Source organism: Anoplopoma fimbria, chromosome 24 (genome assembly GCF_027596085.1).
Source record: "Anoplopoma fimbria isolate UVic2021 breed Golden Eagle Sablefish chromosome 24, Afim_UVic_2022, whole genome shotgun sequence".
In the NCBI taxonomy this organism is placed as follows: domain Eukaryota; kingdom Metazoa; phylum Chordata; class Actinopteri; order Perciformes; family Anoplopomatidae; genus Anoplopoma; species Anoplopoma fimbria.
The window spans coordinates 8,650,544-8,674,051 of NC_072472.1; the positions used below are offsets into that span (position 1 = coordinate 8,650,544).

Genomic DNA, 23,508 nt, shown 5'->3' on the forward strand with positions numbered 1-23,508 from the left:
AGAGAGTGAAGAGTCAGTGGGTTAGAAGCAGTGGAGCATAGTTTTCTCCTGGGATGGATGCATCAGCTAAATGTTCCTGCTTCTTCAGTGCTGTTGCTGTTATTATATAAATATAATAATCTGTATAACTCGATGACATCTGCAGTCTCTCGGTGCGATCAGATTGAAAAAATATGTATTTACCTCCAGGAACAACTCCTATCAACTCGACATCCCTCTAAATATGGAATTATGCTGCACTTTGGCAAATTAGTCCTTTCTGTTCTGTCCTGACTTTTATAAACAATACATAAACTCCACACCAGAGTTGAATCAACCAATCGTGGCGTTGACATTTTGAAGGTGTGACTATGCATGTTTGGTCCTCGAACGTTACCTATAACACCCTTCTATGCATAGGTTTGCAGAGACGTTTATGTATCTTTGGAAAAAGCATAATTCAACTACGTTGTTAAAGTGTGAACTTTTGCTTTTCCACCCCGAGAATGTTAGAAGCACAAAAATGCAGTATCCCTCCCAATTATGGAGATGGTCAAGTGTTTTTCAGCCTTTTGCTTGTCAAGAAATGAATGCTAAACATCTGCAAGATGCTATAAACACCTGATGGCGATGCTTTGACAGGATGTGAAGTAAGGTCAGCAGTCTCTGAACTAACCACAACAACATGAACAGAACGTGTGAAGAGGTTCACCTTTTAATTCCACTAATCTAACATGACAGAACTGTGTTTGGAAAGGCTGCTGCTGGTCTTTTTAAAGGTTGTTTAGATGCCTTGCCTGCAATTATTTCACTCTTGTTAACATACTGAAGCACGCAGATACATATACACACACTTGTGCATTGATGTCACACTCCCTTGTAGGAAGCCAGGAAGTCCCATGTGAGGCACAATGAGGCGTTTCAGTGTAATTTCCTCTCTGTGCAGTGTATACACTCTGTAAGATGCACACATAAACAAACATGCATGTTTGCATACTGCACTTGGGGATTCTTGACGTAATGCATTCCCCGCGCCACGCAAAAAAAAATAAGGCACCACATCAGTGTCTCAGTTCTCTCTCAGTGTACCCTCTTTGTCCACTCCCCCAACCATCTGAAGGCCAGAGGCACATTCCTCAGCTGTGTTCCCACTGAGATGTTAAGGTGTGTGTGTGTGTGTATGCATGTGTGTGTGTTTGTGTGAATGCCCTTGTGGTGCTTGGTCAAGAGGTTGGCTGTTGAAAAACAGTTAAGAATACTTTTATATCTGTGCACTTGTGCTGATCATGACAAAATGTTGATCACATCTGTTCACACACACACACACACACACACACACACAGACACACACACACACACACACACACACACACACACACACACACACACACACACACAAAACATGCAGCCCTCTTTTGAGACATTCATGTGTTTTCTGTGAGACCAGTGTTTCACTGGAAAACACCCCCAGATAAAACATAACAATACTCCTACTTGTTCAGACATACAGTAAGACAGCCATCATTCTATTGGTCTGCAAATCTGGCACATGATGTAAGTCAAAAGTGGAGGATATCATGAAGTAGCCTGTTGTTGGGTGTAAAGATGGACAGACAGTAGATGTAGTTCTGGGACAGATAACATGGCAGCTTTAATGAAGCTAGTCTTGCCACAATAAACTTTGTCAGTATTTGGCAGAGATCCCCAACAAACATACAGTTGGTGCATTTGTACAGTACCAGTGGGTCTGTAGCAACTTCTGCTGGAAGTCAGACCCCAGGCAGTGAGTTTGTGGAGGCTGACTGTTGGTGCAGGGGAGGGGGGGGGCGAATAGCAGAGAGCTGAGATGTTGGCCGAGCAGTGAAAGTGTCTGGTGTCTCCGTGTTTACTGTCGAGGCTTGTTAACTGTATGACTGATGATCTGACGGCGGGGGGAGACGTCCTGTTGACTCGCAGTGTGTGGGGGCAGTTCGGCTGCTCTGGAGCTCTGTTTGACAAACACACATAGTCACGTCGATCCGGAATGAGTTGAAGAAGAGTGTGTGTGTGTGTGTTGCTGCGAGCCTGTTCTGTTTACTCAGATGTTTTTTCCCACAGCCCCTGTAAAAGCGTGGAGGCATCAGACCCCCGCTGATCTGTTTAGTCTGTCTTGCTTCTACAGGTCACCGTGTGGACACGTGCACATGTTCATCCGTGCTCCATTTCACAATGTGACATATCACTGTCAAGACATATTTTCTCATTAACGCACTACCTTTCACACTCTCACACACAGTGATTTACACTTGATCGCCTACAACCTGTTGCATTAACCTTCCAGAGAGATATCTATGAAAAATGAACAGTATAGATTATTTTATTTGTCACTACATATGATCTGACAGTGTTGGAGGCTCCTACCAATGGTGCAGCGTGGATCACTGCCTGTGTTTTCAACTCTATTTTCAGTCTTTCATCGTCCCCGGTGATGCTCTGAAAGTGTGGTTCTGTCTGCAGGCGCACATTAATGTCGCTTTTACCAACATTATCTCATCACTCTATTTTCACAACACTCTCTCTTACACAAGGATGGACATCATGTGCTTGGCACATGATGTCCATCAGAATCACTTGGAATCTGATGTCTATGTGTGTGTGTGTCTTAATTTAGCCACACTGACGGCTTTTGTGGTTCCTCTATTTCCTCCAGTTGTTAGGGGAGGTTGAGGAGTTCCTTTCCTGTTTTTGTCTCAAAATGTTAGTAAGTCAAAGTTATAATTGCTGTCCTGCGTTTCTTGGCGTTTTGGATTCCCTTTGGCTTCAACTTGTGCTGGAAGAGTCCGGCTGGCAGAGAGATAGGCACATGCAAGAAGCTAGATGTCTTTATTTTTTGTGGTTTATTTTGCTCTTTTTTTTTTATTTTTTTACAGATTTATATTGTTTGGATATTTTCCAACTTTGTAGCCTGGTGCATAACAAAGAAAATGCATGCAAACTTTTTTGTCAGGCATGTTGAATTTACTGTTGTTCCGTTTCTCCGTCTCTTCAGGCCAGGAGCAAGGAGACAGGAGTTTTGGCTGCAGCCAAAGTGATCGAGACAAAATGTGAGGAGGAGCTGGAGGACTACATCGTTGAGATAGACATCCTGGCTAAATGTGACCACCGCTACATTGTCAAGCTGCTTGACGCATTTTACCATGACAACAAACTGTGGGTAGGTGACACAGGAACCTGGTTAAGACAACCTGCATCAAGTGTAAACCACCGACTTCTACACCCTTCTTTCTCTCTGCTTCAACCTTCCTCAACTGAACACTATTTAAAGTCCACCGTAAAAAATATAAAATGCCTATATCCCTGCTTTTTCACATTTTAACGCTTAAATTCGAACAAAATAATAGAAACCAAAGTGACAGACTGAGTTTGGAAGAAATTGTACTTGAACAGAGTGTGTTCTGCTATGTGAGAACACTCTGGTCAAGGCTGCTGTTACATTAGATTTGTGCATAATGTACCAAAGGGACCTTATCTACTGTCCACGCTGTTACCCTCCTCACAAGATGTATCATGTCAGTGTGTTGAGGAGTTTCTGTGTCCATCCACCAAGCTTTCTGTGCACCTTTTCCATGCACAGTCTGAACTATCAGCAGGGAAGTGGAAAAACAGACCTCTTAACCATGTATGTTGGCAGGCTCATTTCAATCTGTGTCCTCCTTGTTGTTTTATTGCAACAATATCTCATCCAGAGTGTATTTATCCTGCATATGAAAGCTCTGGTGAATAATTAATATAAGAAGGGGTGGATTGCCTAAATGGGTTTGACACCTCCCCAAGGTGCATCAGAAATGACCCGATCCTCACCCTGATGTTACAGCAAGAATGAAGATCCATTTTCAATTTTGTGTTCTCTGCTCTCAAAGTTATTTTTCCTCTCCACACTCGCTCACTGGGTCAAGTGTTCAACTCCCTCTGTAATCTCCCAGTCTATCGGGCCAAGAAAAATAATAGTGACCTCATGCTGGGGCAAGACCTTGAATATCTGAGGAATTACAGGGCAGCGTTAAGACTAAAGATAGTTGTGTTGTGTTTTAACGCCTTTATTTTTTATGATTATGAATAGATTTAAAGTTTAGATGTAACTGTTGTGCTCTTCTCCAGTATTCACCCTTATTTAGTTTAATTAAAACGATAGTAATTGTTAAGTACGTTGTTAAAGTTGAAATACGTAAGATTTCAGTGCAGTGGATTGGGCAACACCCATGGTTACCATGGTAACAGCATTGATGGTTTTTCCATAGAAAAATTGAAAATAAATTACTCAAATGACCGTTGTCACATTTTTTAAATAACAATCCTGAACAGTTTCCTGCGACTAAAAGCCACAGCATATTTAGTCAGTTTAGCATTTTTATGTAGTAGAGATTTGGTTTGATCACACTGCAACTACGGAAGATACTTTTATAGAGAGAAAATGACTGGAAGCAAATACACTGAATGACAATTGCAAAGAAAATAAATGCTTAACATTGCAAACTCCAGGACTGCAATAAGTTGCAACACAAATGACATACCTGTACTACTGAAACCTGACAAACCATCTAGATATGACCTGTCTCTGCCTCTTCACACACACACACACACACACACACACACACACACACACACACACACACACACACACACACACACACACACACACACACACACATGCACACATGCCACAGCCCCGTAGCAGATCTAGTCGTGGCTGTGTTGGCCACAGCTGGAAGTTCCTGAGTTTAAAAAGGTGAAAGTCTTCCATCATTCAAAGCCAGCCTGTGAGACTTTGTTTGTGCTGATAAGTCAAATGTACAAACATCCCTTCCTGCAGCATTGGGACAGCATGCTTCCTGTGTGTGAGTGTGTGTGTGTGAGTGTGTGTGTGTGTGTGTGTGTGTGTGTGGCTTCAGAGTCTAAACTTTTTTACTATCTCCCTTCCAAACTGTGGTCAGACACTAATGTCAACTTTTTCTTTTAGATCTCAGACATACTCTCAATCTCTGTATAATCTGTTATTCAGCCTGTATTTTAAGAGCAAACCACTTTACTGGGTTAGTATAGCAACTCGTATCCAAAATGGACATATGAACAGAACGGCAGAAGAAGAATTGTATAACACATGACAAAGGGAACAAGCTCTGCACCTCATTGCTATGAGTTTGTGTGCTAGCCTCAGGATCTCAACAATTAGCCCAGTGGTTGGCGGTCAGGCTGCGGTAACCTCCGTTTGGGTGGACCAGGCAGGGGTGAGATGAGGCATTTCAGTACTGAGCCACCCGTTCTGCTTTCTACAGAGAAAGAGAGGGATAGAGGAAGAAAGAAAAAGACTGAGAGACAGAGAGAGAGAGAGAGGGCTGTTTGTTCCCATTCAGGAACAATCTGGTCTTGAGGCTGAAGGGCAGGCGGGCCCACACCGTGAGAAACCGAGGGCCTTTAACATGGGGACAAGACTGCTGACATCAGCACATCCAATACATCCAACAGAGAAAGAGAAAAGAGGGGAGCTGTTAAACAGATGAAAAAGAGAGACAATAAACACAGCAGAGAACTTACACACATCATTTAAAAGCGTTGTTAAGCCCGTCTGATTTAAAGGGTTGGTTTACCCAAATGACAAAACAACACATTGTTTCAATTACGTCTGTTTTATTTTGAGATATCCCTCCCTGTGATTTATGCTGCCACCCAAACACTAATAGACACAGGGACTATTTCTCTGGTGGAAAGTATCTATAATAGAAATGTTGCATTGTGAAGAGTTATGATAGTAAAAAGACAGTTTCTAAGAGAAGATTTTGCCTGTCAACTTCTAAAATGTATATTTTCATGCTTTGAGGAGCACCTTAAACAAAATGTAATCTGCCTCCATTGTACTAAAGTGGAAGCAGAAATCTGAAAGACTTATAGCCGGGCTAAACCCGCACAGCTGGCTAAATATCACTAAAAGTAAGTGAGAAATTTGTTTGTGTTTGTCAATTTGGGGAATCAGAGTAGCAATCCAGCAGAGATGTCTAATGAAGTCGGTAGAGTATCACAATAAGTGTGTGCTTTTAGCTTTTCTACACCAAAATTAGGGATGTTTTTTTTAGATTGAAGATAGAATCTTGTGGTTTAACCCATTAAATAGATATTGAACATGTTAGAAAGTATAAAGTTGAAATAATTTTCTAGAAGGTAGAGACAATTGGTCTCTCGCAATTTTGTTGCTTGGTGTTTTGAGATGGAGTGAGACAAGGACAATCCTTATTTTTCTTCTTTTTTATTATACCTTTGCCAATATTTGCACACAGTGAGGTCTCCATAATGTCACTGGCTGCGGTTGCTAGGAGATCGTTTGATGACACTGGAGAGCGAATTGATAGAAGTCAACATGTGTCTGTTTTGGCACCACCTCATGTACACAGATCGCTGAAGCATTCGTCATGTTCATAGAGTGACAAACATTAACAGTGTGTCAGTGGGATTCAGATTTTATATTGCCCATATTTCTTTCTTTATTTGATACTGCAGTTTCTGAGCAGGCCATTGTGTGCAAATAGCATTTTATATCCTTTTAGTCTTCTGACAAAATGAGGTGGGGAAATCATTGTGAAAGTACAGAGCTGTGAATCTCAGGAACACTGCAATGTCAGCACGGCCTGCTCCGTTTATTTTACAGCGTTTTTGGATTTTGTAGGCTGTTGGTTCAGTTTGTCTCAAAAGAGGGGGGGGTGCCTGTGCCTGTGCGTGTTATGAGATAGGCAAAGCTTGTGCTTGCATGTATGTGTGTTCAGCCCATAGTAGGTATGCGTTGCATGTAGTTTGACCAGTCGGGGCACATTCTTCACGTCACCACAACACGTCATCCAGAATTGTTTCAGGCAGGGAGAGAGAATCTGGCCGCAGAGACACTGACAGAAACCACAAGCCAGTTGCTTCTGACAGAGTAGTGTAATGTACAGCTGTTTAGGTTGGGCAGTACAGTGTGTTACTACTGAAGGGCAGCTCATTTCATTTAGTGGGTGGTTTTTAAACAGAGGAGAAATAGAAATAAGGTGTGTTTGGTTAGCGGTGAGCAGGAATACGGAAATGGTTCGTGCTGAAATATGTAATAAACATCACTCTGGGTTAGCACTTTAAAACTATATTATTTTATCAGTATTTACAAAGCACTGCATGGAGATAGAGTTGAAAACACATTTAAAAAAATCAAAATTTCAGCTTCTGATGTGTCTCAAACTGACCATTACTGCAAGGTATCAAGGTAAATTGGTCCAGGTAATGCAAAAATGTCCTCTTACTGTAAAGTAATGGGGTACTTTATGAACTATTACCTGATAATCATGTTTTTTTGAAGCAGTTGTTGATAAAACATAAATAACAAAAACTAACAATCTTGAACCAACTTTTATTTGGAAATGGGTTTCCTGGTTGGAAATGGGCGTGGCTATGATGGAAAAAAAGGTAATAGACCAATCTAAATTGAACAAAATGAATAAATAAATCTGAATCTCAAACCACACACAAATAATATATAGATAAAGCAGATCGGCAGAGTTTTTTTTTTTAATTTGCAACTGAAAATGTACTTTTTTTTTTTTCCCTGTAATTTCAGTTTTTCACATTTGGAAACAAATATTCAATGTTACAGAAAAAAAACCGTCAGTGCTTTAATAGAATTTCATATCTTTGTGTTGAGAAACAGAGGTCAATTTTTGTGAGATTTTTGTGATACAGTAAGGATATACAAAGGGTGGATGTCATTTCAAGAGTTGTTGAAGAAATGAAACATTCTTGACAACATGTGACAAAACACAAAACTGATGGGTTTGTCAATCCAAACTTCACAAAAGAACATTGTTTCACCTGAAGAGCTGCATGCCAGGCTCGACATTCCTCATCTTTTGAGTGTGTGTGTGTGTGTCTTCATGCAACTACGTATGCCTGGAGGTATGGGTAGTTTCTGTATCTTGGTGTTTGCACCTTTTGTACTTAATAATTCTTTGTATATCTTTGTCCGTACTGAAACTCCACACCCTGTCCATAACCAGGTTGACGCTCAGACAGTGTTGTCATAGCAGGCAGGACTCTGATGATTCAATAACAATGACATCACACATCAGGTTTACCTTGAACACCACCTAGGATTGATTTTTAACCATTTAGAATCTAAATAATTTTTTATAAAATCCTGCGGTGGCTTAATTTGCTTTGGTCCCACTTTACTAGAATGCAACATTTAAAGTTATTTTTCACAGTCGTGTGGGTGTCAGAGAGAGGCTGACTATGTAAGGAGAGGAAATGAAATTGTTGGAAGTCGCTGTTTGCCAATAAGACACCATTTAGGGAGTGTGTTCTCAGAATATTTCCTCTCTCTCTTTGTCTCTCTCTCTTTCTGTGAGTGTGTGTTTTACTTCACTGCAGAACTGTTATAATCTTGTGCCAGACATTTCATCACACACTTAAGTCTCAATCCAGCTGTCCACTTTGCAAAGTGTGTGTGTATTAAAACACTTTCACCACAGATGTCACAGAGTGGTTGACTGATTGTAGAGCAAAACAAAAGAGTAGTAGTACTAGACCGGGGAAACCAATTTGTGTTTAACTTTTGCACTGGCAGAGTGTTATAGTCACAGTATTCACAAACCTGAGCGTACTACACTGCCACACATCATTTAAGGTTTTCATAAGTGACTCAAGTCAAATGCCACATTTGTATGGTCCATCAGTGGTGAGTGTTTCCAGCCACAGAATCACAAACAAATCTCCAACAGTATTTTAAAAACCTTTTAGAACGTTGAGAAATGTTAAAGTGATGATTTGAGATATATTAGAATAGGAGGAATTTAAAAGATGCTTATGTGATAATTGTGTAAATACCTATTGTTCATGAGCTGCTGATGATAATTGGTCTGTTCTGCCTGTTGCTTCATATACCCCACCCCACCCCAAAAAAAGTGTTACAGCTGTCAATTTAATGTTTGTACTGCATATTCATAAAGTTGGGGGTCAAGTCAACATCTCTCACATTCTCTCCTCCCCCTTCATTCCCCAGATCATGATCGAGTTCTGCCCTGGAGGTGCTGTGGATGCCATAATGCTAGGTATGCCGCTCTCTTTTTTATCTTTCTCTCTCTCTCTCTCTCTCTCTCTCTCTCTCTCTCTCTCTCTATGTATGTTTTCATAAGCACTCCACCTTCTTCCCTATCACGAGAGTCAAGTTCCACACCTGAGGCGGTTCTGGGACTACACCTGTCCCTTCAGCAGTGACTTTAAGGAAGTCTAGAGACATAATAACAGGTCATAGATATGCTGCCAATCCACGCTCCAGTCCATACATTGAAGAGTCACGGCATATTTATTCTCCTTTGGAAAAAATATAGAAAATCCACACATTCATGTACATTCTTCTCCAGTCTGGCATTGAATAATCTAGAAAGCAGACATATTGAAGTCCTCCGGTGTGGGAAAACCCCCTGGTCTGTTTTTTCTGGGTAATCCACATCCTCATAACTGTCTGTACCCCCACTGCAGCTAACCAAACACAGACACAGTAGAATAATGTCTGCAGGGCAGGACTAGCTTGGATGTGTGAAAGCTTCTCTGATCTGGGATTAGCCCTTCCAGCAACACTATCTGAGAGACTTCATTGATATCATCACAGGTTTATCTTTTTCTGTTTTCTCTTTGCGGGGTTCACACACTACCTCGGTCCTCAAGACTAAGTGAATGAATATGGAATCTGCGAGGCGTGCAAAATGGGTTTTTGAACCCTCTCAGCAAGTTTTCTCAACTCTCCCTCGTATTCAATCGTTCTCACCTCTCTCCCCTGCTAACATATTTAACCCCTCACTCTCCTGTCTCTCCTGCCTATGCCTCTCCTGCCCTTATCAGAGTTGGATCGTGGGCTGACGGAGCCGCAGATTAAGGTGGTTTGTCGCCAGATGCTGGAAGCTCTGGATTACCTACACAGCATTAAGATCATCCACAGAGACCTGAAGGCTGGAAACATCCTCCTCATGCTAGATGGAGACATCAAACTGGGTAAGGGTTAAGATATTTATACTAAAGAGCATTGCTATTTGTAGGTGCTTGTACACTGTTGACATTTAACTCTAGCATTCCTAGAAAGCAAGATTTATTGACCATTTGAAGGTATTCATAGGCATCTTGGTGTCACATGTACACATGTATGCAATACCGTGTTTGTAAAGAGCAAAGATGTGAAAGTGTTTAAACATATATCAAGTTTATGGGTTGGGTTTGGATCAAATTTGTAAGACCCAGAGTGATCCTCTCTTAACATCCCATCATTAAACAAGGAACCATTTGACTTCCAAAATGATGAAGGTGGGAATTATTATCAGTTAAATCCCACGTTCCCATTGCACGTTACAGGTTTTCTCTGTAACTTCTGTCTTTGTTCTTAAATGCTCACATGCAGTTGGCTGAGGTATATGGGCTGAACACACAAATACAGCCACATGAATGCTGTTTCTCACACAGTCGCATACACACACACAGAGTTAGAGGCCCTGAACCCCTCCTGTGGAGCTGAAGGAGGATCACAAGTGGGCATTTAGTGGGAAAACTGCATTCTCAGAAACATATTTTCATTTATTGGCTTTTTGAAGAGTTCTCCACATTCTTCGCATTGCACAGCAGAAGTTGTGGAACCAACCCATTGGCTAGCACTTTTTGGATTAAAGAGTAGTTTCCAGGAAAGGGAAAATTGTGTCTTAATGTGCATTATTTAAGAAGTGCAGATTTTGTTTCTAAATGGCTGCCTGACATTTGCATCTTCAGACATAAAACTTTTAACAAAGAAATATTTATTTTGTTTTCTTTTGACTGCATGAGGTTTTACTCTCTGTACTCCCTTTGACTCTGTGATTTTGCGCTCATCATGTCATGACCAACAATCTAAAAATAATCAGTGGAGAGCAATTATGAACTGCATAGAGCATCATATTCTGGTGCTGATTACCTTGTGAAACTGTCTGCTTCTTTTATTAGCTTAATTTGATACCAAATGGTTTATTGGTCCATGTTCTTTTTGCAATTTCTCTTCAATATCAAATGACACATGTTGTCAGCCACTGTGCCATAAAAGCTAGACTTGTACTTCATTGTGAAGTCCATTTCCACTGCCTTACCCTCCTCCCTAGAACACCACGGTTTGACATAATCACTGGGAGTTGCCTCTTTAAACTCATTAAGTCATGACTCATTTACAATCACCACACGTATCTAACTACAAGCTAATTCAAACAGGTTTGCAATTATCCACCTCTGATACCAGGCAATTAACACTATGTTCTTCCAAGCGGAACAGCTTGTTGTAAACGTGTTGCCTTATGTTTATGACAATCTTTAGCAACTGTTCATGCTCCTTTTATCAATAACAAAGGCAGATCAGTATAGAACAGTCAACTTAAAAAATGTACTCATGATTTAGCATATAATCTATATCTTTCCACTTTAAATGATTTTGATCAATTAACTGAATCCTTGGCATGTTTGTTGGGGTTTTCCACTGAAACACCTGTTGCTGTGCACTCATTTAATCCCTGACTGTGAGTGGTGCATTATGGGAGCCTTTAGGTGTATATGGTAGAAATATTTGTTTATAATCATAATGCTTCTTGGGAGACACACCCTTCTTGATTACTCAAGGGAACATAGTGTAGGTTAAACCCAGTAATCACAGCGGCTAGAATGCCATAATGTACTGAAGGGTATTTGACCTCTGGGTTTAAAAGGCCAACCTTTATTGGTATGATTCTCCCTAAATATACAGTTACCATCCTTCAGGACATTAATGTTTTAACTCTTATTTGATGTACAATAACAGCGGTAGTGCTATTTATTTTCTTTGTATAAAGTAAACATTCTTCCTGCAAAAGTTTAGACAGCAACAGTCTTAAAATTATATATCTGACTGGAAAGTCAAAGATATTTGAATTGTAGTCTGCATAACCAAGACAGTCACTTAAGTCCCAGTTATAGAACATGCCAGTTTGTAATTGAAGCAGTCAGCCTGCTGCCTGGTGTGTGAAGGCCTCAGCCATGTACTCAGCCCTGGGCATGCCACACGTGATATTCTTACTCACCGAGAAAAAAACCTGTTCAGCCAAAGTGAAAACAACACCCCTGTAATCTGAGGGTCATGTTCAGGAAACGGGGGCAGCTTGTTTGGGAAACTTAACTGCTATATATTCACCGATTCTGGCTTTGTGTCTCAATGTCATGACAGTTTTACAAGCCAAAAACAATTTGTCAACTACAAAGGGAGAAAATGAATGGAAGTTTTTACTTTTAGTCCCTCTTAAATGGCTCCAGTGAACCTCTTTCAACTATCTCACGTCATCTTTTTTTTTTCTGCTCTCTCTTCACTCATGCAGCTGATTTTGGCGTATCGGCGAAAAACACCAAAACCTTACAGAGGAGAGATTCTTTCATCGGAACGCCATACTGGTGAGTAATGCATTACTCTTCATCAGAGAACCATTAAGGGAAAGAGCTATGCATGATTTTAGGATGAATAAAAAAACGTCAAGATAATTTACCACATTGATCCAACATCCTCTAAATCCAAACAGTCCTATTGTCTGCAATGTACTAATACAACTTGTGCTCTTAAAATTATATTCACCATACAGCAAATAATATCCTCTAACTGTAGACATATACCATCCCTACATGAGCTATATGAGCAGGGCATTATGGATCCTCACAGCGAACCTTGTTCCACTGTTTTCCTCGTTTATGCAGCCAGTTAACCATTGACTACAACAGATTATCATCCATCAGAAACATACTCTCCAGCCCCACAGAAACATGGCCGTGCCCTCATTTTTCACAAATCCTGGAAAGAATATTGCAGACAGTGTTGTTGTATACTTTCCCTTGAATGCACTGATTAGTTAAGTCAACAAGAGACGGGGAGCGCATATTTGTTCTTTTGCACTTGAGTATATTTAAGAGCTCAGAGGGTTGGAGAGCAATTCTGCAGATTGTCAGCAAACACGCGCTGATCGAAGAAGCGTGCTTGATGTTGACACCTGCAAAATAGTGAATAAGAGAGGGGTGGAACACTCCTTATCCCCCAGCAGTAATCAGCAGTTAGTCACTCGCTGCTCAGATAAAAATATTATAAATACCACAGGTGTATCTTTATGATGTCAGAAACTATTCAATCATGTTGCAACAGCTTTATATATGAATTGCTTTGTTGATGTGGCAAAAGAGATTTTTACAACATGATAGTTAAAATCTTAAAAAGTTACTTATTAGTTCTGTCACTTGATCTTTTGCAGTTTCCGTATCTATGTAGGACCTATGAACTGCCCTCTAAAGTTCAGTAATTCCACGTTGCCATTTCGAGGACTGTTATTCGATGTTGATATTTGCACATTTTCCTTTTTTTTAACTTGGAACAAATATGTGTCCTTCACTTTTTAATACCCTTCTCTTGTTATCACATTTCTACACATTTAATCCAGACTGGTTACATACTGCATATTGTATGTAATAAAACATTACATCACATAATCATTAATAATATACTACATGGCATGCTCTTGGAGATAACTGTGGCTCAGTCGAGAGCAGGGTCGTCCTCCAATCAGAGGATCGGCGGTTCGATGTCCATGTCGATGTATCCTTGGGCAAGACACTTAACCCCGAGTTGCTCCCGAAGGCTGTGCCATGGGTGTATGAATGGGTGTGAATGATTAGATAGATCCTGATGGGCAGGTGGCACCTTGCACGGTGGGTATGAGTGGGTGAATGATTAGTAATGTAAAAGCGCTTTGAGTGGTCGACTAGAAAAGCACTATACAAGTACAGTCCATTTACCATTTACTCTACAGCTTGACTAGTCCTAATAAGCATATTTTAAGGATAAATGAATGTTATGTATAAATACATATGCAGTATGCCTTCACTTGTTAGAATACAAGTTAAATTGAGGATTCAGTGTCCTACACAATGTAAATATTTAATAAAAAATATGTTTTCTCTGTTTCAGGATGGCCCCAGAGGTGGTAATGTGTGAGACGATGAAGGATGCTCCCTACGACTACAAGGCTGATGTCTGGTCTCTAGGAATCACTCTGATCGAGCTTGCCCAGATTGAACCCCCGCATCATGAGCTCAACCCCATGAGGGTGCTGTTGAAGATCGCCAAGTCGGAGCCTCCCACCCTTGAGCAGCCGCACAAATGGTAAGGATCCATAAAAACGAATCTGAATTAGCTGTTGAGCTAAAAGTTGTGAAGAGAAAACAGGAATATTTTAGCCAGAAAATTGAAGCAAATGAAAATAAAACACATTAACAATCCATGATTCATTAGTCTCAGTGTAGATTATGGTGCATGGACCAGGGCTTTTATATTCTTTTTACTGGATTTCACTGCGTGATATTTTTCACTCTATTACAAAAATGTTGCACATTCTGTCTCCTGTAATTTGGACTCTTTATGTATCACATTGTCCTCCCTCTCTCTGCCTGCAGCACATTTGGCCATTTCCACAACTATAGCAAAAATGCAGGATTTAAGCGAGCGCCAAACTATAATTTTTCAATTTTATGACTCTGAATGTTTCATAGCAGAACATTTGGTGCTGCAAAAATCTGGTGCTGAAAGGGATGGGGAGCCCACACATCATTCCTGTTGAATGCTTTCTTTTACAAAGCACAGCTGTGCACTAAAATAACCCACATGTACCAACATTGCATATCTGGAAATGTTCTGTTCAAATGTTTGCATTTGAACAGAACAAATGCACACACACACCACACACACACACACACACCTCACACACACAGATTAATACTGTTGTCTTATGTTCATTCAAGGTCACAGGATTTTAAAGATTTCCTGAAGAAATCTTTGGACAAAAACCCAGAGACTCGTCCGACTGTAGCACAGCTCACACAGGTAGGCCCTGATGCAATGTGCAATTACAACCTAGCAAATGTTACACAATGCTGCACTTTGATATATGATGGAACATTGTCCTCACTCTGCCCTTATCTTGCACCGACACACATATACAGGGCCTTTTTAATCTTCTATTTTAAGACCTGAATGGAGTGATCTATGCCAGGGAAAAGAGCGGTGCCTCCGTGGAGGGCACTGGCATGTTGGAGGGGAAGAGAAGGTGGTGTACAAGAGTGGGGAAGAAACTGAGCAGGCAGAGAAGGAGAAGGATGGTGTAAAAAGTTAGGTAAAAGAAAGTGAAAGAACAAAGCTAAAAAAAACGAGAAAGGGGAGTAAACAATCTTTTGAAGCACCGTGTTAAAACGTTTTCATCTTATGGACAATGGAGGTTTTTGTGCCAAAGAATTAAGAAGGCTAGGATATTTCTAATGAGAGGCTGAAACAATAATATCTGAGGATGAAGTCGGACAAAAGTTTTTCGAAGTACGGAGCAAGAAAAATGAGAGAAAAAGTGAACAGGGTGTGGATTAAAGAGCGAGCACAGTGTCTATTAAAATTCAGAGCCACAGTTTCCTGTCTATGTCCCACAGCTGAGGGAATGCCAGCTATTTACATTCCCACCCTCAGCCAATAGTATGTCTGGATTACCCTGAGCTCGCCACCTCTGGCAAATTAGAGAGAGGCAGAGATGAAAATCCTAGACCCGGGTCCACGGGGAATTCTGCATGTGCTCTCCAGTGGGGGGAAAGAGACGGGCGGGGTCCGGTTTTTGGTGCCGTGCTGGAGGTTTTAGATGTTTATCATGCCTGCTGCTCCAAACGGCTGTCAGATAGTATTTACTGTAGATAGTTGTGCAATGATGGCATTCAATTCAGTTTACTGGAAGTTACCATCAGTCTATGTGAAAAGTTTTTTAGGTCAAACTTTGTTACTCGTTGGAGTGTATGGATATGGAAAACAGATGTATTTCTGAAAGTGAAAATGAAGATTAAGATTGAGTCATATTTAAGGACTGTAGGTGCTAAACTGTGTGAGGTGTGTGTGTGTGTGTGTGTGTGTGTGTGTGTGTGTGTGTGGGTGACTTAAAAGGATAAAATCAATAAGGTCTCTGTCATCAGGCGTTTCTAAGATGGTATCCGTTTTTAACATATTTGAACCTTGTGTCTTGCGTCTGTCCCGCATGTGTGCTTGTAAAGAATGTATACAAACAACGTGACACAGTATCAGTCACTGTGTGTCTGGCGGGAGACCATCTGGATGACTTGTACTCATTACACTGAATATAGCTTCTCCTCCCACATAGTTTCTCATGGCCAAGATTTTCTTCAGTGTTTTGGTGTAGCTTCCATTCATGTGTCATTTTGGATGCTTTTCTGTTCTGATTACCACACGTCTGTATGTCGGGAAATTTGACCATGGGAGTATTTCTCCAGGGGGGTGCAGGAGTTTTAGAGGGTCGTGGAAGGTGCAGTCAGTTATCGTACTATTAAAGTTGTACTCTGTCTTGATATCATGATTCAAGTCGGGGTTTAAACCATTACACATCGTTCACATCTTTTTAGTGACTTACACTTTTTTAGAAAGGATATCAATATCTCCAATGCTTGGAAATCATAGAAAAAACACCCTTATAACTCCAGAACTTTTTAGTTTTCTAGTATCAAATTAATCTTATGAGAGTTGGGTGTACAGTGATGGTTACATTGGAAACAGGACAGTTTTCACAGGAACTATTTTTAAGTAAAGTAGTTTCTGTGAGGTCTGTAGATTATACAGAGCAGGAGATTTTTCTGAATGATATTTCAAAAACTAAAAGTCAAGTCAATTTTATTTATGTAGACCAAAATTACTGCTTGTCTAACACCAGAACTTGCCCCAAACATAACCTAATTATAACCTTAGCCTTAAAAACAATTCTTAACTTCTGAACCACCCTTTTTGAAGTAGTGAAGAATGACCAAAATGCTCTCACTTTCCCCAAAATGTGCTCACTCAAGGTCTAAAACTCAAATGTATCCTCACAAAAACAGAACTAGAACTGCACACACACTCCACTGTCAGTGCTTCACAGGTAATTCTGCCTTCACACATCCCCTTCCTCTGGTCCCCTAATGGGCCATATTGTTCACGTTTAACCTTTCACGCCTAGCCAAGCATGTCAGACCCAAAATCACAGGCCTCTTTGGGTCCAAAAGCAACGTGAAACCTAAAAGAGAGGACATAGGCTTCACTGATCCACAGCTTAATCCATAATGACAGTAAAAAAAAAAAAAAAAAAAAGCAGCTAGATTTAACAGGGCAGAAATATCCTACTGTTTGCCATTTTTATTCACTTTGATTTGCCTCAAGGAAGCCTTTGTTTAGCTTAAGCATGGGAGGTCTATGTTCACTTGTTACAATAAACAGTTGGAGGCTGGACTCTCACACTAAGTTTTTCTAATGGTGCCTGATAGGGAAGGAAAAGAGGTACACAGCTAATATTTTAAATCAGTCATTTATTTTACTAAACCTTGTATGCTTCGATCGTGGAAACTGGGGCAAAACATTTTTTTCATAATCTGGGGAATAATTGACTGTTCCCTGCTTTTATATTTAATGATAAATCAGCACTACTGTCACACACTCATCTAAGCGTCACAAACTCAAATCATTTGAGCATTCAGTGTAGCTGCAAATGTTTAAATCCCAGCATTTGTTTATCTCCCTCCTTACCACCACTGGTCCTTATGGCTTTAACAGAGTGAACTGACTGATATGCATGTTGGTGTGCACTCAGGAAGTGGTAGTGTGGTTGTTTGAGTCTGATTCAGTTTAACTGTGAACTGTCTAAATATGACCCAGTGTGGCTCTCCTCTAAATCAGTTGCCAAGCTTGTTTTTGATACTCAATCATAAAAGTAGTCTTTTGTATCAAATATGGAAGGCAGAGAAGGAATTATTTATAAATCTTAAAATTCCAATTCTAAGGAAAAAAACTTATATTTAAATGTAATATTTGCTATCAATATCTGCTTGTGTGTGTGTGCATGCTTTTTGAAAAAATCTTATGTTTTTCATACAAACACTATTTCCACTGTGGTGCAATAATTGTTTTTTGACCTGACTCATCAGACAATAGCAGGCTGTTGTCAGTTGTTGGAGAAGTTAACAGCTGAAGCCTAATGCAGTCCTCAAGGACAAGCCCCTGCACACAAACAACTGTGATCAATAAATGTGCGAACACACCCCGACTTATGCACAATTCATGGTTGAGCGCCACTTGTAACCTTTTCCCTCTGTCAGCTGTTCCAATTAAATTACACGGTAGTGCAAAGCATCTGAATAATTGATGATCGGCCGCACTCAACTTTTAATTTAGCTTTTTATTATCCTTGCACTCAGTTTATTAGTGCCACGTTTGCACTCTGGCAAAACACACATTTTTCTCTCAAGCAGCTATAAAAGTAAAGATGGCCTGCTTTTAAGGAGCATGATGTTAGATGGAGCAGTGCTCCATCAGTGTGCCATTAAAGGGAGAGTTGTTTTGTAGAGACACTATTGTTGTAGCTGTTCAGGAACAGGCAGGTGGCAGATAGAGTTTCCCCCGCAGTGAAAGTCTCCTCTAGCCTTGCCACTTATGTCGGTTGCATCTCACAGCCCCATGGGCAAATTATGTATCTGACTACAATTATATTTTCAGCTGAATTTTATTTGTTTCCATAGCCTACATTCATCTGTTCCTTATCTTATTCCTACTTTGTCATTGTCAGTCTAGTACTGGCAGCATTCCTCAAGCAATAGTCTCATGGTCTAATTATATTCAGATCCATGGAAAATGTTCTGTTTGCCTCAAGCTAATATTGTTTCATGGTTTTAAGAGTGTTTTTCTTTTGGTGACATCAGGCCTTTTAGTTTTTCTCCCTCTTTGTGTTGTTGATTTATGCTCAGAATCTGATGCATAAAATGAAATCAAATCACTGGTTTTGTCACTGTGCATTTTAACTGATGATTAAATAACCGTCTCGCCTCTGTCCCCTGTTTCCACAGCACCCTTTTGTGAGATCTGTGACGTCTAACCGTCCGCTGCGGGAGCTGGTGGCCGAGGCCAAGGCTGAAGTCATGGAGGAAATAGAGGACAATAGGGAGGAAGGAGAGGAGGACGATGCCATGGAGCTCACTGTGGTACCAAACCTCCACTTTTTTTTCTTTACTTCTTTTCTGTCCTTTCATTTTCTTCACCATCATTGTTTGTTTCCAAAACAAGACTGGGCAGTCCATGGGTTGGGTTGTAAGAGTTCACGTGAATCTGGATTTACAGGGTCAATAATGGGACAGAAAATGTTTTGATCTGACTTCTACTAAAAGAAATAAGACAAGTTAGAAAAAGAAAAGGGCCTTCGTTTTATAGTTAATGAAGCTCATGCTCATAGTAAGATTAGAGAGTGACATGCAATAGTTTAAGAGTGCAAGTTTACCTTCTGCCCTCAGCACAAACACCGGAACAGAAACCGGAATACTGGCATTCATACACACACACACCCACACATGTTTAAAAATAGGTGCTGCCTTGGTCCCCGCTCTTGTATAGAAAAGCTGTCACCTCACAACCTTTTTAATGGAGTAACTTTTTTGAGGTTGCACATTGTTCTGTTGCTATGCTGTGTAAAATACAGGTTACTATGCACCAAGGACGCACAGTGTTGGAAGACCCTAAAAATAGACGTTCTAACAGGAAGCTGTGGCCAGACTAATGTGTTGAACGTGGATGTTCTTCTCCCACAAAATTTAATGTTTGCCCATTTATTTATTTTTATTTCAGTTCTGCTTTATTCAGCTCTGTTTACTGAAAAATCTGGACACTCCCCGTTTCCCCAGATAAAACCAACTACATCATCAGGGTTTTAAACACAAAATGTTACATTGTATCATAAATTGGTTTAATTACTACTGAGCCTTTCAGTCTGGATTTATTTATAGGAAATGTTCTGCTGAGTCCAACCATCAGAGTTCTCATCTCTGTGTTTAGTTAACTTTACATATATAATTTAGCAAAACAGTTATCTGGCTGTTTATCTCTTCCTATATATCATACACAGCCACACAGAAATGTTTGCTGAGACATTAGAAAGGCAGAATCCGACCATAAAGATGTCTGATGGTATTGTTTACCTCTGAGTGGAAGACAGCGGAGAAGTATTTAGAGAAGTGAAATTACACAGTCTAACACGTCTGGAACCTTCTGTAATTAAAATTGTGAAGATGGCCTCTTTCGAGAATTTCTATATTTACTCTAGAAACATTATACTTTCCTATCTGGATGCTGATGTTTTATGGTGTATTAGTCAATCATTTAGGGAGTATTATTAATATATTTTTTGATAGTTTAAGATTGTTCTTATTTATCTTTATCAAAGGCTTATGGACTGTGTTTTACTTGTCTGAATGCTGCTTCTAGGATTTGATCTTTTATTTTATTCTTATTGGCAGTTTTATTTGTGATTTTACAATTTCCAATTGGACTATCCGCTGTTTTATTTTGTCTCACATATTTTCTGAAATAATGCCATAAAAAAGACTGGTTGTCAGCCATGATTTATACAGGCTTCTCACCTCTCTAATTACTTGTGTACTTATTACAGATAAGATAGCCATCTTAGCCAGTAAGTGTGAGCAGTCCAAACAGGAATGACGGCATTCCTACAAAGGTTAAGGTTACTTCACTTGAGGTGGGACGCCTAAAAGACTTAATCCATTAGCATTAGAAATAGTCCAAATTAAATTAATTTGCCTGCTACAGCAAACATAGCTGCTTTGTAAATCAACTGTCTTTGTTACCTTTTAAGAAAAGAAACAGAAACCAAAAGGAGGAAATTTGTATTTTAAATGTTTAGTTGTTATGATGGCGCCCCGTAGTTTTGCATTAATTTGGCTGAATACGGGTCCAGTATCCGTCTATGTAGATTTAGACCTCATTTTGATGCCGCTTGCTAAACCTTTCATAGAGCAGTTCCTTTAGCATTCTGCCATGGGCAAAGTATTTGGTCACACTGAGCCAGCAGCTTGCTACACAACGCATCAAGTTAACAGATCACATTAACTTCCCTGCTAAGGAAATAAGCTCTGGTATTTCCCCAAAGACCTTTTTTATTCTCTTTATTTAAAACATTCATGAATGAATGAATGAATGAATAAAACATGTCGACATTATCTTTGAGGGATGAGTAAGTGTGATTTCAGTTGAACCTAAACATTTGGTAGACCACTAATGACTTGGTACTTAAAATGTTTTGTCACATCAGCGCATAACAACAAATCTCTTCTCCTTCTTCCTCATTCCTTTAGTCTCCAGGAAAGGAACCATGCCAGACCAGTCAGACCAGTTTGGAAGTGGACCAGTCTGTGGAGACCCCAAGCCCCACCAGAACCTACCCGACCACTCCAGTACCTCTACCTCGGAAGGAGGCTGAGCCGGAAACACCAACAGAGGAGCAGCCAGGCGCCATCATGGTGGTCCCTGTTCCCCCACCACGCCAGAATCTCCCTCCAAAGGATCCGGAAGAGTTGGACGACAAACTGGCCGATGAACTCAATCTTGAGTCCGAGAAATCTGAGAGCGAGGCTTCAACCAAGACCTCCAGCTCAGATTCGGGCATTGAGGATGGGAAGAGCACCCCACATCGGAGGAAAAGGTGCTCTTTGAAGTTTTAGATTTAGAAAATGGAATTGTATTGAGTATGGTGTATTCAATAATAATAACACAAAATACATTTTAAGGTTGCTGTGGAGACCCCGGAGACGGAACAGCCACCATCTCTCCAGCCCAAGGCATCTGAGGAACACGTTGACATCATCGTGGACTCAACAGAGCCAGAGCTGCCCAAGATCCAGGTGACGGAGGAGGAGAACAAAGCTGTGGCTAACGGAGGCTTACCAACTCCAGACCCAAGTCCCACTGTCACTCCTGCTCCATCCTCTGCTCCTACCCCAGTGCCTACACATCGTTCTGAGCCAAATGGTAGCCTAAACAAGGGTAACCAAGATCGGACATCGAAAAAAGGAAACGCAGAGGCTGTCTCACCTTATATCACTGGAGGGATTATAAACAAACGGTACTCTTATTCAGGCAGCACAGCATCAGAGAGCATGGACATGTCGATCCACAAGGAGAACATCTCAATGTCAGCAAGGGTGAGTCAACATGAAGCACATCTCTCCACTTGAAGCAGCCTGATCTGTCCTGTATGAATATTCCTGTAGTGTCCTTATTTATATGTCAATATGAATGAACCCGGGATTAAGACACACCATTTATTCATTAAAGTTTGTCAGCTGAAAACATGTCTTTGAGGTGAAATAGACAAGTGTTGAAGTGTAAAAGAGCCAGCTCCAAGCCTCAGTAGGAAAACCCCTCCTTGGAAAAACTATTTCTCGGCACCCACAGAGGAACTGAAACTGCATTGTGTTGTGTTTGGGGGTGTGTGGGTGTTAACCATCTGAAACAGAGGACAGCCTGTCTTCCATCAGACTTGCACTACACGTTGCATTTAGGGACGCTGCGGAGAAAGATATTAGTTGATGCTTTCAAACGCCAAATTTTTGTTTTAATTTGTTACAATTCATGCTGAATATTGATTTATTTGGTGTGTCTGGGCTGAATTATTGACAAAATATTAAGTATATCAAAAGAACTCTGTGGAGGGTGACAACGAAAAGCATTTTGTCTTTTAAACCTCATGATTTTTTACATAAACCAATAAAAATGGAGAGTTTTCGTAATCCAGAGACCACTTAACCACCACCAAATTTTTTGCTAAGCCCCACAGACCCAGTGAGATAGCAAAGTTAGGAAGCTGACAGGAGAGGAGAGAAGAGAGAGTCCATTTTATCATTTATCACCAAGCCTGTCTGAAGCAAAATATGCAACATTTTCCATTCATCGGGACCAACAGCGCCCTTTGTGTGGGCACAGTCCAGTATTCACCAGTGTGACTGTCACTTTCTATGCAGCTCATTGTCACTCTGCTGGCTTCTGGAGGCTTATGGACCGACCATGATTGAAGTCCTATTGACTGCATGTGGATTCGTTGTCGGTTTGTGGCATGTTAAGTTTTTCCAGAACAGCAGCAGCCTGCGGTGAGAGTGAATGGGCTATCTTTGTTTTTTTGGACAGGAGGTCACAAGCAAGAGTTTGTATGATTGAGAGCATCAGTGTGTGCACAGGAGAGCTCCGTGTGCTTTTTTATGAATGACGAGTGATAGGAAATTACAGCTTTAAACACAAACAAAGATGAGCCACAGAACGACTCGTATATCCTCTGATTGTAGTTCCAGTGTGTACTTAATAACACACTCAAACATGCAATCACAAAGATTTATTGCTATAAAAGTGTAGTTATGTAGATAGGGAATCAACAGTACAGAACAGTGCAAAAGTAGCTTCCAGTAGCTGTCATTCATGGCAACAGCCTCATATGTTGTTTATTTGCTCAGCTGTAGATGGTTCATTAGGAAGCTTTGTCAGAGTAGATAACAGTATGCACAAACCAAATTAATTACCTCGTTTCAGTTCAGTTTTCTCCTCTCCTCTTCTAAAAATGATTTATAAAC

General features: G+C 40.5%; 1 protein-coding gene across 1 annotated transcript in view; it reads left to right on the top strand.

The window, feature by feature from the left end:
* Window positions 1-23,508, top strand: part of stk10 (serine/threonine kinase 10) — a 39,428-nt gene that overhangs the window by 8,169 nt on the left and 7,751 nt on the right. Inside the window, 10 exon segments of the mRNA XM_054626036.1 lie at window positions 3,008-3,172; window positions 9,032-9,080; window positions 9,871-10,020; window positions 12,381-12,453; window positions 14,009-14,203; window positions 14,839-14,920; window positions 18,949-19,083; window positions 21,244-21,568; window positions 21,571-21,590; window positions 21,676-22,089. Coding sequence (XP_054482011.1) covers window positions 3,008-3,172; window positions 9,032-9,080; window positions 9,871-10,020; window positions 12,381-12,453; window positions 14,009-14,203; window positions 14,839-14,920; window positions 18,949-19,083; window positions 21,244-21,568; window positions 21,571-21,590; window positions 21,676-22,089 — 1,608 coding nt within the window.